Source organism: Platalea leucorodia (genome assembly GCF_965183815.1).
Source record: "Platalea leucorodia genome assembly, chromosome: W".
In the NCBI taxonomy this organism is placed as follows: domain Eukaryota; kingdom Metazoa; phylum Chordata; class Aves; order Pelecaniformes; family Threskiornithidae; genus Platalea; species Platalea leucorodia.
The window spans coordinates 37,082,245-37,098,919 of record NC_138859.1 but is presented as its reverse complement, the minus strand read 5'-3'; the positions used below and the strand labels follow the sequence as shown (position 1 = coordinate 37,098,919).

General features: G+C 37.3%; 1 protein-coding gene across 1 annotated transcript in view; it reads right to left on the bottom strand.

Moving 5' to 3' along the window:
• The window catches only part of LOC309601828 (F-BAR domain only protein 2-like), a 108,625-nt gene that overhangs the window by 67,113 nt on the left and 24,837 nt on the right, over nt 1–16,675 (bottom strand). The window contains exons 7-8 of the mRNA XM_082335003.1: nt 10,461–10,559; nt 8,939–9,035 (exon numbers count right to left, since the gene is read on the bottom strand). Of these exons, the coding sequence (XP_082191129.1) occupies nt 8,939–9,035; nt 10,461–10,559 (196 nt within the window). The remainder of the gene's footprint in view (nt 1–8,938; nt 9,036–10,460; nt 10,560–16,675) is intronic.

Here is a 16,675-nt window from a genome sequence, read left to right as displayed (position 1 = left end):
AAAGCCATCCAGCTGGCTTTAGATATTGCTGAACGAGAAAAGTGGCCAATGCTCTATCTCTGTACTGACTCATGGATGGTGGCAAATGCTCTGTGGGGGTGGCTACAGCAAAGGAAGCGGAGCAACTGGCAGCGCAGAGGCAAACCCATCTGGGCTGCCGCATTGTGGCAAGATATTGCTGCCTGGGGAGAGAACCTGGTTGTAAAAGTACGTCACGTAGATGCTCACATACCCAAGAGTCAGGCCACTGAAGAACATCAAAACAATCATCAGGTGGATCAGGCTGCTAAGATTGAAGTGGTTCAAGTGGATCTGGACTGGCAACATAAGGGTGAATTATTTCTAGCTCAGTGGGCCCATGACACCTCAGGCCACCAAGGAAGCGATGCAACATAGAGATGGGCTTGTGAGCGAGGGGTGGACTTGACTATCGATGCCATTGCACAGATTATCCATGAATGTCAAACACGTGCCATAATCAAACAAGCCAAGCAGTTAAAGCCTTTTTGGTATAGGGGACGATGGCTGAAATATCAATATGGGGAAGCCTGGCAGACTGATTATATCACACGCCCACAAACCCGCCAAGGCAAGCGCCATGTGCTTACAATGGTGGAAGCAACCACGGGATGGCTGGAAACATATCCTTTGCCCCATGCCACTGCCCGGAACACTGTCCTGGGTCTTGAAAAGCAAGTCCTGTGGCACCCCAGAAAGAATTGAGTCAGACAACGGAATTCATTTCCAAAACAGCCTCATAGACACCTGGGCCAAAGAGCATGGCATTGAGTGGGTATATCACATCCCCCATCATGCACCAGCCTCTGGGAAAATAGAATGATACAATGGACTGTTAAAGACTATACTGAGAGCAATGGGTGGTGGAACATTCAAACACTGGGATACGCATTTAGCAAAGGCCCCCTGGTTAGTCAACAGTAGGGGATCTGCCAATCGAGCTGGCCCTGCCCAATCAAGACTTTTACGTACTGTAGAGGGGGATAAAGTCCCTGTAGCACACATAAAAAATATGCTGGGGAAGACAGTCTGGGTTACTCCCGCCTCAGGCAAAGGTAAATGCATTCGTGGGATTGCTTTTGCTCAAGGACCTGGGTGCACTTGGTGGGTGCTGCGGAAGGATGGGGAAGCCCAATGTGTACCTCAAGGGGATTTGATTTTGGGTGAAAATAGACAATGAACTGAATTATATAATGTTAGTTGCTATATAATACTGGATGTCATCACTTCTGTGATTACTATATGCCATATCAACAGTATTACAGTAAGAATCACCCAGATTAATGAAGAATGAACTTTGATGAAACCGAACAAAGTGCAGAGGTGATAGAACTAGAACTGGCTTCAGCATGCTACAATCCAACACCACACACCATCTCTCCTGCCCTGAAAGACTGTTATGACAGATAGAGCCCAAAGTCATGGACTAAACGAACTCAATGGACTTTCTAGAGGGCTGGCCCATTGACTAAGGGAATGATATCTGTGTGTATATATCAAAAGACAGGAAAAGTGGTGGTGATTAATTGGAATGTACTGGAAAGTGTAAGACCAGGGTATGACATATATGGTATGAAATAAGGGGTGGATACTGTCCTGGTTTCAGCTGGGATAGAGTTAATTTTCTTCTTGGTAGCCAGTATGGGGCTGTGTTTTGGGTTTAGGATGAGAACAATGTCGATGATACACTGATGTTTTAGTTTTTGCTAAGCACTGTTTATTGTAGTCAAGGACTTTTCAGCTTCCCATACTCTGCCAGATGCTGGGAGGGAGCACAGCCAGGACAGCTGACCCAGACTGCCCAAAGGACTATTCCATACCATAAGACATTTTCCCACATGACCATATGATATTTTCCCACAGCATTCTCCTGGAGAAACTGACTGCTCATGGCTTGGATAAATGCACTCTCCACTGGGTAAAAAACTGGCTGAATGGCCGAGCCCAAAGAGTGGTGGTGAATGAAGTCAAATCCAGTTGGATTAATATCTTCATATTAAACTGTATGAGGTTCTACAAGGCTCAGTGCCGGGTCCTGCACTTGGGTCACAACAACCCCATGCAACGCTACAGGCTGGGGGAGGAGTGGCTGGAGAGCTGCCTGGCAGAAAAGGACCTGGGGGTGTTGGTTGACAGCCGCCTGAACATGAGCCAGCAGTGTGCTCAGGTGGCCAAGAAGGCCAATGGCATCCTGGCCTGTATCAGGAATAGTGTAACCAGCAGGCCCAGGGAGGTGATAGTGCCCCTGTACTCGGCCCTGGTGAGGCCCCACCTCGAGTACTGTGTTCATTTTTGGGCCCCTCACTACAAGGAGGACATCAAGGTGCTGGAGCGTGTCCAGAGGAGGGCAACGAAGCTGGTGAAGGGTCTAGAGAACAAGTCTTATGAGGAGTGGCTGAGGGAGCTGGGGTTGTTTAGTCTGGAGAAGAGGAGGCTGAGGGGAGACCTTATTGCTCTCTACCACTACCTGAAAGGAGGTTGTAGCGAAGTGGGGGTCGGTCTCTCCTGCCAAGTAACAGATGATCGGACAAGAGGAAATGGGCTCAACTTGTGCCAGGGGAGATTTAGATTAGATATTAGGAAAAACTTCTTCACAGAGAGAGTGGTTAGGCATTAGAATAGACTGCCCAGGGAACTGGTGCAATCACAATCCCTCGAAGTATTCAAAAACATGCATAGATGTGGTGCTTAAGGACATGGTTTAGAGGTGGACTAGGCCATTAACAGTTGGACTCGATGATCTCAGAGGTCCTTTCCAACCTTAGCGATTCTACATCATGCTCAGTATATAAGCTGGAAGGAGTTGGCCAGGGGCAGCAAGCATTGCTCAGGGACAGGCTAAGCATAGGTCAGCGGGTGGTGAACAATTGCATTGTTATTCACTGGTTTTTTATATTCTTTTATTTTTATTACTATTATTATTTCCTCCTCCTCCTCTGCTGTCCTATTCAATTGTCTTTATCTCAACCCACGGGTTTTCTCCCCCCCCCCCCCCCTTCTGATTATCTCCCCCCTCCCACTGGCAAGGAGGAGGGTGAGCAAGCGACTGTGTGGTGCTTAGTTGCCAACCGGGGTTAAACCACAACACACTTGCATTAAGAAACTTTTGGGCAAAATCTGTACAGTTATAACTCTCAACAAAAAAAAAATTGCAAATTAGGTATATGTAATTATTTGAAGTCTATGTTGGCAGACAAGACTTCCTAAAGTCTACACCAGCTCTGGCAGGTTTATCTGTGAAGGGACCCAACTTTTGCAGGCAAAATCAAATAGAGGTCTAGGACAGGAACTAAGATACATTTGTTGGTACAGCTCTTGAGCTTGCACCTCCTCTTTGAAAGCAGAGCTCTACAGCACAGCACCCTTAAATAATTAAAAAAAAATAAAATTTGTCTCAAGCCCAGCATTTTATAAAAATCCTCAGATATCCACACTTATTTTCTCCCATTAGCTTCTGAAATATAGCAATGGATTGCCTTCCTTTACAAAGAATACTTTTCTGAAGCCTTGTTCATCTTGTACATTTCTTCATTAGATAGAAAACACAGTTTAACACAACACACTAACTTAAATAGGATTAACATGGAGTGAGAAAAACTATGCATTTACAGTATGCTAGTTACTTTGCACTAGCTTCCTAGTTGTGGTGCGGCTCATTTCAATGCTCTTGCATTCACTTTGGGGAAGAAAAAAAAACCACCAAAACACACCCAAACACACCACATAAGCAGTGTTCCACAGGCATTTAGGACTAAAATGCCCATGTAAGTGATTAGAAAAGACCTGATAGCACGTCAAATTCACACTGAACTTTGCACTAACCCCCCAGTGCCACCAACAGACAGCCACATAAAACATTATTCTCATCAATGAACAATAATTCAGTTGAGTTCACTAAATCATAAGTCAGCTGAATTAAAGCCTAGGTAAAATTTGGAGGTTTTAAATGTTTCCTAAATTGAAGCACTGATGCTTTATGATTCTGGTAACAGGCAATGCTGGCAGCATTAATGAACTTGTAAGGAATTCAGATTAAACTGTTTTGATTGCCATCCAAATACTAAACATAATGGTTTATCAACAGTTTTGCAGCCTGTGAAGACTCCACATTACTTTCAGCAGGAATGCCATACCTAGATAAACCATTATTTTTTAAGACTTCAAAATATAAACTGTGTTGGCACTCCAGAAACAGAGCTCCCAGATGCATTCCCTCAGAACAAACAAGGATCATCAGCATGTTGACAAGGATGCCAGGACATAGTTTTCTGACATGTGCTACCTTGTGAGGCAGTGAAGATCTTGACATTATAGCTGTCCTAAGTCACTGATAAATTTCTCAACTCTAGACTACTTGATAGCCTTCCCAGAAAGAAGAATTTCAAAATGATAAAAAAAAAAATCCTGGACTTATGTCTCCATTTGACATCCATGACCTTAAACTCTCCCATGACTGGAGTTACCAGGACCCTTAAGACAATTTTTTCTGCATGGGCAAATAAAGCAAAATAGCTTTCAGCAGCTCCAAAAAGCAACAGACCAAGTATTACTGATCAATTACTGACAAAATTGCCAGTTTCTGGCTTTGGTGGAAGGAGGAAAAGGATTAGAGACAATATCTGTCCTTTTCTGAATCTTGTTAACTGTGGAAGCACCATTTGATTAAAAGGACCTATGCTATTATTCCTAATATCTAAAAGGACAAGGGGGACAGAAGTCAAATGCTTTACTATATGTGCAAGAGCCAGTGACAGCTGATCAATAGCAATTGTGGACAATAAACATTGTCAACTACTTCCATTATCATTTAATCCAAAGAGCAGACAGATTGCAGGCACTAATTTTGCAATGTTTTAACAAACACAAACAAGTTCTAGCCCCTCCATAAAGTTCAAGTTTATTGGATGGATAGTGGAAGAAGACAAGAAGTATTTTTATGGGCTTGTGGTTTTCACAGCCCAAATTCTAGATGCTTTTACTGGTACACTTAGAAGACAACTTGTATGTGACTATTCCTCTTTGCTAGATTTTCTCTGCCTGCTTGTGTGGTTTAGAATGCAGGGTTGCAGTGCAAATCACATTCTGGCTGATTCTGATTGTGAAAGATGGATCAAGCTAGCACAAAACCAATGAAGAAATATTTATTATAGTTAAAAAATGACCCAGCACCTCTCACACTGAATAATGGCACAGCATATGTAATAATTGCCATCTGCAGATCACTGTTTTATTGGAGGGTTAAGGAGACAGCAAGGATTTTGGCTTTCCATTGTTGTCTGTATTACAATAAAAATTCTGTTTTCTTCTTTATTAAATTTTTAAGAAAAATGCAAAAATAAGAGCAACAACTTAATAAATTACCAACAACCACCAACAATGACATCAGAACAAATTAATGAAAACCAATCATCTAAATTTAGCTTTTGATCCTGATTTTTTTTGAAAATGCAGCACAACTGAGTCTTCTCATTTGGCCTTCAAAGGTACCTTCTGGATAAACTGTGTAGTGGGCAAAAACTAATATAAGGACAAACACACACACAGTTTCCCACATGAGAAGAGGGCACAGTAATTCAGTAGCTAAAAATGGAAAATCATTCATGACCAACTACAGCTATATAGACATTCACAAGTATCTTTAAACACATTATCTATCACCCTGCCAACTTCAGGCATAAGATTTTAGAAGAACACGAGCTCATACTTCCTAGCAGTTTCTATTTCACGCGGCATCAATTTTTCATACTGGAACAACCCAAGTTTTTTAATAGATTATTATTAGATTAAGTAAATAAAGCTAGAAGTCATTGATATGTCACTAAACTGGAATACACATCATCTCCACTATTGATTTAACATATACTTTGGGTGAAAGAAAAGCAGACATTTTCTGCCATGCTCATTTTCCAAGGAACATGGAGCAGAAGCCTATCAGAAACAGAAAACTGATTCTTCAGAAGTAGCCAACAATAGTTTTGATCAACACTGCAGGACCACGAGTAACAGAAGCATCTTCCAACCGATAGTATCAAACCTGCTATTAGACCTAATAGCAGGAACATATAGGCTTTAGAAAACAGTTCAGAGAGCAAATTAAATTCTGACCTGAAGCCGGACTGGTTATTGCAGGTCCTGCCACCTCTCTTTCTGTTTTTCAATGTTTTACATTTAAGTGACACCACCCCCCCCAGTTAAAAGATTTGTAACTGAATGTGGATATTTTTTATGCTGAATGGAAGTAAGAAAAAAAAGATTAAAACTTCTTCAAGTATTGTATTAATACTAAATATTTTAAAAATATTTAAAGTAAATTCAGTAAGAATTAGGTGATAAAGCTGACTAGATAAGTTATTTAGGTAGCAAAGCTGTTGAAAAGAAATCGATAAATGAAGTTAAAAAAACCTCAAAGCATTACTGCTTGAAAGAAATATTATTTGTACTAGAAAAACAGCTTGTGTTAAACTCGAGAAGCCCCTGTATATTAAGACTTCAGGTGACAGAAATTAGCCACCAGAGGGAGCTAATTACCTGGTATAAAGGACATTGCTGTACAAAGAGAAATTGCAGATATGCAGATAAGAGCTTAAGTAATTGCCTCTATATCTAGAAACCTTTAATTTGTTTATAATCTATGAAATAAACCAGCCTTCCTCAGTACTTCCTTTCAGATTCATTCTTATTTTTACAGATATAAATAAAAGTAAGTAAACTCTGCCATGTAGTACTATAACTATAGCTAGAATATATTGAAATTATCTAAAATATTTTGTTATGCATTATCCTTTTAGTTTATTTTGTTCTCAAACTTCAGTATTTCAGAACACAGCCCACCAACTAATTCAGTATATTAGCTCACAAATAATACGGGAGGGAGAAGACCTACATAGTCCTGGGGATTTTTAAAGTATTTCCTTCAAATAGATTTAGGACTGGAATCTTAAGCAACAGTGACAGCACTAAGACATTCTTTCTACATTTGTCTCGTACACCAAGTCAGTATCATTTTTATATGTTGAATACTTAGATTTATCCGAGAAGCCATTTCGTTCTCCACCTTAATTAGTAAATTCACACCACAGAAAGGCTTCTAACATTTGCTCCATGAGTTAAAATACATTTCTGTTAAGAACAGAACTCAATTGCAGAAAAGTATTTTTCCCTCCCATGCTGGATGTTTCCATTTCATTCTTAGAAGACCGATACCTCACTTTGCCTTCCAAATCTTTGTAAAAAGATATATGATTTTAAGTTAATAAAATGAACATAATAGAAGCAGCAACCATAATTAACGTCACTAGCAATCTGTTTCTAGTCTCCTATCTTTGACACTTCACAACTTCTTGTGAATTTGCATTCTTTTGCTGCTGAATTTGTCTATGCTTTCCTCTGAATCATGACTGCTTTACGAAGTTGATATCAATACAATAATTTCACTCTGTAAAGTAAGATTCAAGGTGCATACATTTCCACACTAATAACGTAATCTTTCCTTAAAATATTTTGCTGTTAAAATAGTTGTAGGATTGAAGAAATGAAATTTACTATGGCAAAAGGTTTTATTTGACCCCAGAGAATACAAATGGGATTTGAAGAACTCTGTATAGCAGCAAATAAGTACACACTGTGTACAACTTCTCCCACTAACTTAAAAAGTGTTATTTTTCTTATGATTACTATGTTGTCTAGCAAAAAACCCACACTAATAATGAGGATGGCCTGAAGCGCACAGTACTCTAGGATACATCAGCAAGGGTCTTTGTAACCCAGGGAGTCAGGATCCTAAATGCAAGATGGAGATCCCTAGCCATGACATCTCAGCAATAGCTAATCGAAGAAGTCTGAACACCGAGTTTTCACATGTCTTTACCCTGACTTCAGATCAACTGAACTTGAACCCCTGAAGTTCATACTTTTTTCTTTCTTACTCTTTATTGAAAAATTGTAAAATATACAGGAAACATTCGAAAATTGTTCCATATACAATCTTACCTCAGCCCACTCAGGTATCAGCATTAGCGGATCACAGAGAATATCAATGTTATGTTAAAAACACCTCACAGAGGCACTGTAAGACACCTAGTAACCATATTTAACAATTTAATATAAATTCTCAAGATCTACTCTGCTATGTACATCCTTGCTCTGAAAAAACCTTTGTGCTTCTGTACTAGAAGGCAGAGATGCTAGCCAGGACTCCCAACGCTCAAAGAGAAATGGTACTACTGAATTCCTGTACTCACACACCTAGTGACCATGTACTCATGCCCAAAAATTAAAGTGAACTCTATATTTTTCCGATAATGTTAGATACACAGTACTGTAAGACTTTTTATCCCAGTCCAGGAAAGTCTTATACACCACACCCAACAAGCAGTACTTTCAGAAAGTACTATTCAATTTGCTGCTTATTAAAGGAAACAATCTACATATGATCTATTAAAATGCATAATTTAATAAGCTAACCAAATTAACTGATGCAACTGTTCCAACAGTTCTATAAGCAGCTTTATAGACATTTGTTCTGAATATATCCATAAATTTATATTAAATAGAGTTTGGAAATATAATTTATGCAGAAGCACATAGCAGAGGTAAGTTTCTGCAAGGAACTTGAGTTTCTTGACAAATTTCACTGATGTACCAAGGAGCAGTATAGTTTAAGAGCTTCCTTGAAGGTCTACATAGAGGGACTCAGAGCTATAAAACGCTATGCTTTATGAACACAAATACTACACTTACATAATTGTGTTGTTAAATTTCTATGAATCATTTAATATCCAAACTAATGAACACTGAGAATTTGAAATTTTAAGTACATTACCACTATAACACATTAACAAATAGGGTTTGACCTTTCATTAGGAGTGGAAATCTACAGCTTTTAAATTAACATTTCCTACTCTTATTTTTTCTCTCTTACCAGGTCTTTCCTTGCCAGTTCCTTTTGACTCAGCAAATTTCTGTATTAAACTCTCAACTGTAGTATTTGTCATGTTATTAATAAACTCTTCATGCACCTTCAAAAAAAAAAAACACACACCACACAAGGAATTTTAAAACCAGTAATTGAAAGAATGTAATTAACTTTAAAAAGTGTTTTTCTCTAGAGTTAAAGTTCAAAAATACTTGCCTCAAATATATTACAGGGCTTCCAAAAATCAACAGGCATTTTACCAAGGAAATCCCTTCTTTGCTTCAGTATTAGCAAGTGTGTGTGTACAATACAGATACAAATGAGGAATGAAAGAATACAGCTTGATGATGGGGCTAGGATTTATTTCCATTTCTTCCATCTAAACCACTTTTGTAATCCATAATTTTCTGAATTTGTCAGCAACATGTCCCACTATAACGTCAGGAAGACAAGTGGTCTCTTAAGCCAGCACCAGTTAAGGGTGTGAACGGTTACCACTGTATTATCTCATTTCTCACCTGCTTGAGTAAAAGCATTACTGTTGTAACGTTTTTTGGTCTGACAAATGAACAACCACACATTGTTAATAAGTTTTTCCAACAAGGCAGTATGTACATGTTTTAGAAATAAATAGCATGACCCTTGTGACCATCATTCATTAGCAGAAAATCTCAAAACTGAGGAAAACAGTGACTCAAATTAAGCATATACAAATAAAACTACATTGCAGAACATCAGAAAATTAAAGACTACTTATAAGGATTATTAAACCAACTTGTATCTAAAGAAAAGGTACTATAAAAGCTTCTTTTAACAGTTACTGAAGGTCTTTTGCTCAAAAACCCAAGTGTATCAAAAATTTGAAAGCTTTGCAGACTGATATAATTTCAAATTTTAGTTGAAGAAAATCACAGGTATCCTGAAACGTATGAAATGGGTGCTAATTAATATCTAGAGAACAGAACTTTGAAATACACTAACAATTCTCCAAATTGTCAAAATATTTTCTTTTCTGTTAACACAAAATTTAACAATTATTCAGCCTTATTCTGTAAAATTTGTGATATTGAACTTATAAATACAACAGGAAGCAGTAAAAAATTCAGCTCATGTTGAATTTCGATATTAAAAAGATTCCCAATACAATGAACAAAATTAGAGGATGATCCATTTAATAAAAAAATTTCAGAGAGGCTTGAATAACAAGAGAATACACATATAGAAACATCACAAAAGAGCAAAACAGCAATTTAGTAGATGTTCAAATCTCCTTCAAACATCTCAAACAAGTTCAGTACTCGCATAATGTTTGATATCTGTGGTAAAAAGAACCACATCTGCTTGAAAGTCTTTTGAATTCTATGGATCATTTCTGTTTATCTCCTTCTACTCATACTGGTTTAAAAAAGTTACCATCATTTGAAAGATGTGATCTTGTAATTACCACACACACAGTAAGAAATGTTTTCATTTAATAGTTAAGAAAAATATGTAGCATGATCCAAACAAATGATAATATAAAAATTACCTCTCCTATTTGTAAATGAATTTCTTTTATGGTATTTGACATTGATTCTATAATCTCTTTTATATGAAGAAGGTGTGTTTCTTCAATGTCTTGAAATTTCTGTAAACCAATACAAACAATTATTCATAATGAAAGTAATTCTTGAAATACTAAACCTTTTAATAATTAAATATACTAAACAAAAACCCAATTTTTTTTTCAGATCTTGATCATTGTAATTACAGTGTTTAAGAAAGGAAGGTGCAGAATTCACAGTTACTTTATAATATCCTTTTAGAACCATTATGCAACTTTTTTACTTACTCTGTAAACCTTCATCTATCTTGATTTTTTTTAAAAAGTCTGACCTATTTCTACCAAAAGAAAATAGAGTTGGAGGGTGTTTAAAAAAAAAAATATATATCTTTTTTTCCATAACTGAAGAGTTTTGGTTTTCCATCTAAGCCCAGAAATCCTATTTCTGTATCTGTTTTGCACCTCCTCCTTATCACCCTCTCTTCCTGCTCACAATATACACATGCTTTCTCTTTCTCTAGTTAAATCTACATCCTTTGCTTCTTTAAATGCAATTCATTTGTTTGATCTTTAAACTCACTGTATAAAAACTTTGTAGTTTGTATGGAATTTGTCCTCCTGTTCCATCTTACCCAGGCTTCCACCTGACACCCATTTTAAAACCATTTCCAACATCTCTAATGGCCCCTCCCTAGCCAAAGATCAGAACTAAACATGTCCTCATCCTCCCCAACAGTCAACCATAGTCATCTTGAAATCTGTGTTTACTCCTGCTGTCCTAGTTCTCTTCCTACTTCTGTAACTGTCCAAACTTTGGAGCACCACCTAATCCTCTCTCCAATTTTTGCAGGGTTCTCTGAAGACCATCTCTCCACATTTCACACCTCCTGGTACTCTGATTCACAAACAAGTACAATTCCATACAGAAAAGTCAAATATCTCTTAACTTCTAAACTCTCAATCTTTCTATTGCCATACTTATATGCCTCTGTCCTGGTTTCAGCTGGGATAGAGTTAATTTTCTTCTTAGTAGCTGGTAGAATGCTGTGTTTTGGATTTAGGATGAGAATAATGTTGATAACACACTGATGTTTTGGTTGTTGCTGAGCAGAGTTTACACTAGTCAAGGACTTTTCAGCTTCCCATGCTCTGCCCAGTGCACAAGAAGCTGGGAGGGAGCATAGACAGGACAGCTGTCCCAGACTGGCCAAAGGGCTATTCCATACCATATGACATCATGCTCAGTATATAAGCTGGGGGAAGAAGGAAGGGGGGGACATTGGGCGTGATGGCGTTTGTCTTCCCAAGTAACCATTACGCGTGATGGAGCCCTGGTTTCCTGGGGATGGCTGAACACCTGCCTGCCGATGGGAAGGAGTGAATGAATTCCTTGCTTTGCTTTGCTTGTGTGCGTGGCTTTTGCTTTACCTATTAAACTGTCTTTATCTCAACCCATGAGTTTTCTCCCTTTTACTCTTCCGATTCTCTCCCCCATCCCACCGGGGGGGAGTGAGCGAGCGGCTGTGTGGTGCTTAGTTGCTGGCTGGGGTTAAACCACGACAGCCTCTCTAGCCATCAATCAAGCAGATTAAAATGATTTATTTTTCCCCCTCAAGTAGCCTTCCTCTTAAATACAGAGGGTATTGTCATCCACTGTAGCCTATTCTATGACATTACTTCTTTTACTGACTGCCTGATTACATAAACTATATTCTTTTGCTTTCAAAGCTATCTATGGTCCACATCTATAATATCTGCTCTCAATCACTATCAGGGTGTCAACACCTGTACACAATATTATTTTCCAGCCTGTTTCCACTACCTAATTTTTACCTAAACTCAAAGTCAACTTTTGAGATTATGCCAATGCCACTTCCTTTGTGTTTGGTTTGAGCTCCCCATAAAACTCTGCAAAACATTCTCCTTTAAACTCTTCTCTATAATGCATATCAAAACAGCTGGCCATTCAGAGATTAATTTTTTTTGTCTCTTATGTCAGTGGACAGCAACCCCCTCCTCTCAATTGTTTCCTTATTTCTTGTTTATTGTTTAAGTCTTTGAAGTAGAAGCCACCTTGGCCTTGTACAGTACATAACGCAAAGGGGTCTGATCAAAGACTAAAGCTATCTAGGTACTATAATACAACCACATAATTCATATCACAGATATAATCATTAACCAAATTGTTTACTTTCACTTTTGAAAGACCAGTCCATTTTGAAAACATGTACTGAATCTGTAATGTTAATGATCCAACAAATGCAAGTCAATTCTTAGCATTTTAAGCTACATTAAAAATGAAAAATCATCAACAGGATCTTTATCTATCCAACTTGGCATACACAGTTTAAGTAAGCATTATTCTTTTTTATAAACATGTACATTTTTCCTGTAAGTTTTAAAGCATGAAGAATTATTATTCATTCTTGAACTTCATATGCAGACTGCTCAACAGCAAAGTTATCCAGTCAACTGCACTCAGTTCTAATTAAGACAGAAGGACTTTCAAAGAATAACTTAGCACTTTCATCTATTTGATCCATTCCAATAACTGTGTTATGTGACTATAAAAAAAGCCTTCTAAAAAGGTGGAATAACTGGCAAATGAGACGTTTTCTTAAAAAGTACATAGCAATTGTATAATACAACTATAGTTTTACTCAGAAAATCTTTCAACATGAAGAATTTAAGCGAAATCCAATATCTAAACAAAGTGAATTATATTTTCCAATGTCTTTAATCACAAAAAACCCTTCCATGTTCACTGCAGGAAAAAAACATAACTTGCAATTTAAGATCATGTTTCTAAATTCAACCTCTCAAAATCATGTATCACAAGCCATGTCACTTTGATATCTGCGGGTAAGATAGTAAATGACAAAAAAGGAAAAATATGTAAAAATTTATGCAACAGGATTGGTGGAGTTTAACTAAGGAAAGAGGACAGCTAAGTGAGGACATTACTACATTATTACCTAGAATAAAGCCACAGCAATTCAAGGTGTTCACGTCCTCAGAAAAATTTTATCTGAACAGCCTAAGACAGATTTAAGTTAAGCCAACTGTTTTTGCACTGAAACAGCTGAGAATGGTCACACTGCTCGTTTATTTTGTCTTCAGAATTAGTATATTTCAAGTGAAATGTACTCCAAATTAGAATAATCTAGGATGCGATTGATTCAGAAGTGGGCTTCCACATATTCATGAGTGTTATTTTCCCTACCGCATCATCTTTAAAGTAGCCCGCCTGGAATCAAACTGCAGATGCAGCTACACCATTATACTTAAAACAAATTCCACAGACAGGACTTATACTGGCAGAATTCCAATTTTCATTTTCAATATGGATAGCTGTGGAAGGTATTAGAGTTTCCAGATGTCCATTGTCACATTAAGTGAAAATTTAAATTTTGAGTAAAGGAGCTGTTGCAGTTAAGGAACTAAGGTTATTTATGCAAGCATGGTTTGTAGTGAGAGATAAATTTGTATCATTTTGTATTGAAAACAAAACAAATAGCTGAAAAGCATGGTCACATTTTCCCAGCTATAACATCTGGTACAGTAAATTTTTTTTTTCCTCTATCTCAGCCCAGTTTAAGTAACTAATGCATACCTAATAACACAAATAAAGCTGAACAAAAAGCATCTTCATATTCTGTCTCTAGATACAAAATAAACTGTTACGTTTTTCATTCTTTTGTTGTAGTGAATTGTTCAAATGAAGTTTTTTTAAGACATTATGAAAAGCCCAGCTAATTTGCTTGCTGAAAGCCCCTACATTTTCTTTCATTAATTCACTGACAAAATCCATTTCAAATACTCATGTTTATCTTCTGTCAGTTCTAAACAAGAACTCCTTTTCATTACTCACAGCTTTCTTGATCATTGGAGACAAGTTTGCAGTGCAATTTTAGCAAGGCCAGTTTATTAAAGTCATATTTGTTAAATTTTTTCTTATTGTTTCAGAGAGCAATAAGTCAACTGCTATAAACACAGTCTCTTTCCTGTAAGGTAAGGAATAAACAACAGACAGCTTTTGTGAGACTAAATAAAGATTTAAAGCAACCTGACTGAACTTGCTCTGAAGTGGTTCAGAAGCATTCACAGGATCTATTTCAGTGGGGGTTCAGTAACTTCCAGAGCAAGGTAAGTAACAAACAGGGCAGGAACATCTGGATCTATCTAGAATAATTGAAGAAGAGCCACACTTGTATATGGGTTGAAACAAATCAACGGAACAGTTCAGTATTTTTCTGGTATTACTTGATTTCTTTGTATCAAAAGGTGGGGTCTACAGCAAAAGTCAGTTTGCACTATAATTTATACATACCACACAATGATGGAACATTTACTGAGCAACTGCAACAGTTACATTAACAAGAACACTACAGAAAAGTTACCATTTTGGGTAACAGCAGTATGTGTTTACATGTCAGTTTGCTTCCACCTTATTTGTGGAAACTCTCCAGGAGGAACGTTACACTTCAATGGTAAAGATTCTTTTGTTACTATTATACTTGTTTCTAAGAATTGTTTTAAGATACATTTAAGTTTAAAAATGTTGCCTAGTCCCAAAATTCTCAAGTGATTGGAATCACACATGCCAATGCCAATCCCAATCAAATTGCCTAGGGGTAACTGATACACAAATATTTTAAGTTACAGTGAGAGAGACAAACTGCTAAGGCAACAGATGTAAATGTATAAGGTGGACACATATTAAAGTAAGCCCAGGCCAGGTGTCACACACTAAGTCAGCTTAAAGACACAAGTCTCTACCCTTAGTACCACATTGCCTCTTCCTTTGTGCCAACACAAATGCTTGTGTGATCTCTCAATAAACCAGACCCCAGGTCTCTTCTAGGTTAAAGCCAACCTTCCTTAATACATTAGTTTTAGTTGGATTAGTTCTACAAGGTAGTTCCTCGAACAAATACTTGACAAAGGAAGAAACATGGAAAGAGAACTGCTGGTTTTGACAATACTAATTTAAAACATATATTGAAAATACAGCTTCACACACCAGAGAGAAGTACAACAGGCCTTATAACCCAGACCATGGTACCCATTAATTTTCTTGGTGATTTTTTTTTTAAATAAAGCCTTTTTATACCACTGAATAACTGCAATCATCACTGTCTTACACTACACAACAACAAAAAAGCATTTAAAGAGTCACATATATTTTTAAAATGAGAGAAAAATAATGTACTTAACTAAATTTAACTCAAACTGAAAAGAAAAGCATAGGGAGTATAGCTCCTCCAACCAGAACCTAGTTAGGATACTTGCACAAAAAGATGCCTACTGTGAACTTTTCAACAAAAGGATGTCAAGACTCTTAAAGTAACAGTCACATTAAAGGCAGAATTTTGCAGTAGCATGCCTGAGTACTTCCTCGTCACAAATGCCTGGACTGGAGGGGGTGGGTGGGAGGGAAGAGTTCTAGTATGCGATATATTTGGTACGCTTTCTGTAACAGCTGTGTTGAGTATCTATTCAGAGATGAACTAGATCAAGTTCTAATGAAGTTTTCAAAGTAGAAAAGCAGTTTATAGTTTAGGACAGGGCAGCTTTTTACATGTCAGCCTACATAATCCCCATATTGTAAAATTTTAATTTCCAAGGAGTTAAGGAAAACCCTAACACTTTTCCACTTCTACATTAATAATACAAGTATGACTGAATCTCCCTAATAATTCCATCTATGCCTAAAAATTAATCTTTGAAACTAAGGAAGAGAGCAAAGACTCTTCAACCAAAAAGAAAATACCTATCTTGTAAAAGCTTTACTAAACCAAGAAACATATACAAATAAATATGCCAACCAGTCCTCAACTAAATATTACTACTAAAAGCAGAAACAGTGAGGTTTGCTTTTTGAAATCTGGGGCAGTGGAAAAGTCTGCTATCAACATTTGAAAAAGAAACTTTAAAACATAACAAGCAGCAGCATGTATAATCATACAGAGAACTTAATATCCTCTGAAATACAGATTAAAACATCTTAAAAAAAAGAAAACAAAATTTGAATATATGTAGGGGCTTTTGACCACCTCAGATAAACCCTGGAATGACACTTTAACAAGCTGTTACTGAAGTGTTTTGCCAGAATGATAATGAAAAAACCATGATGGATCCCAGTTTTAAAACTCCTATGAATGAGTTCTGGCTATCCAGCAATTCACAGGATTTCCCGC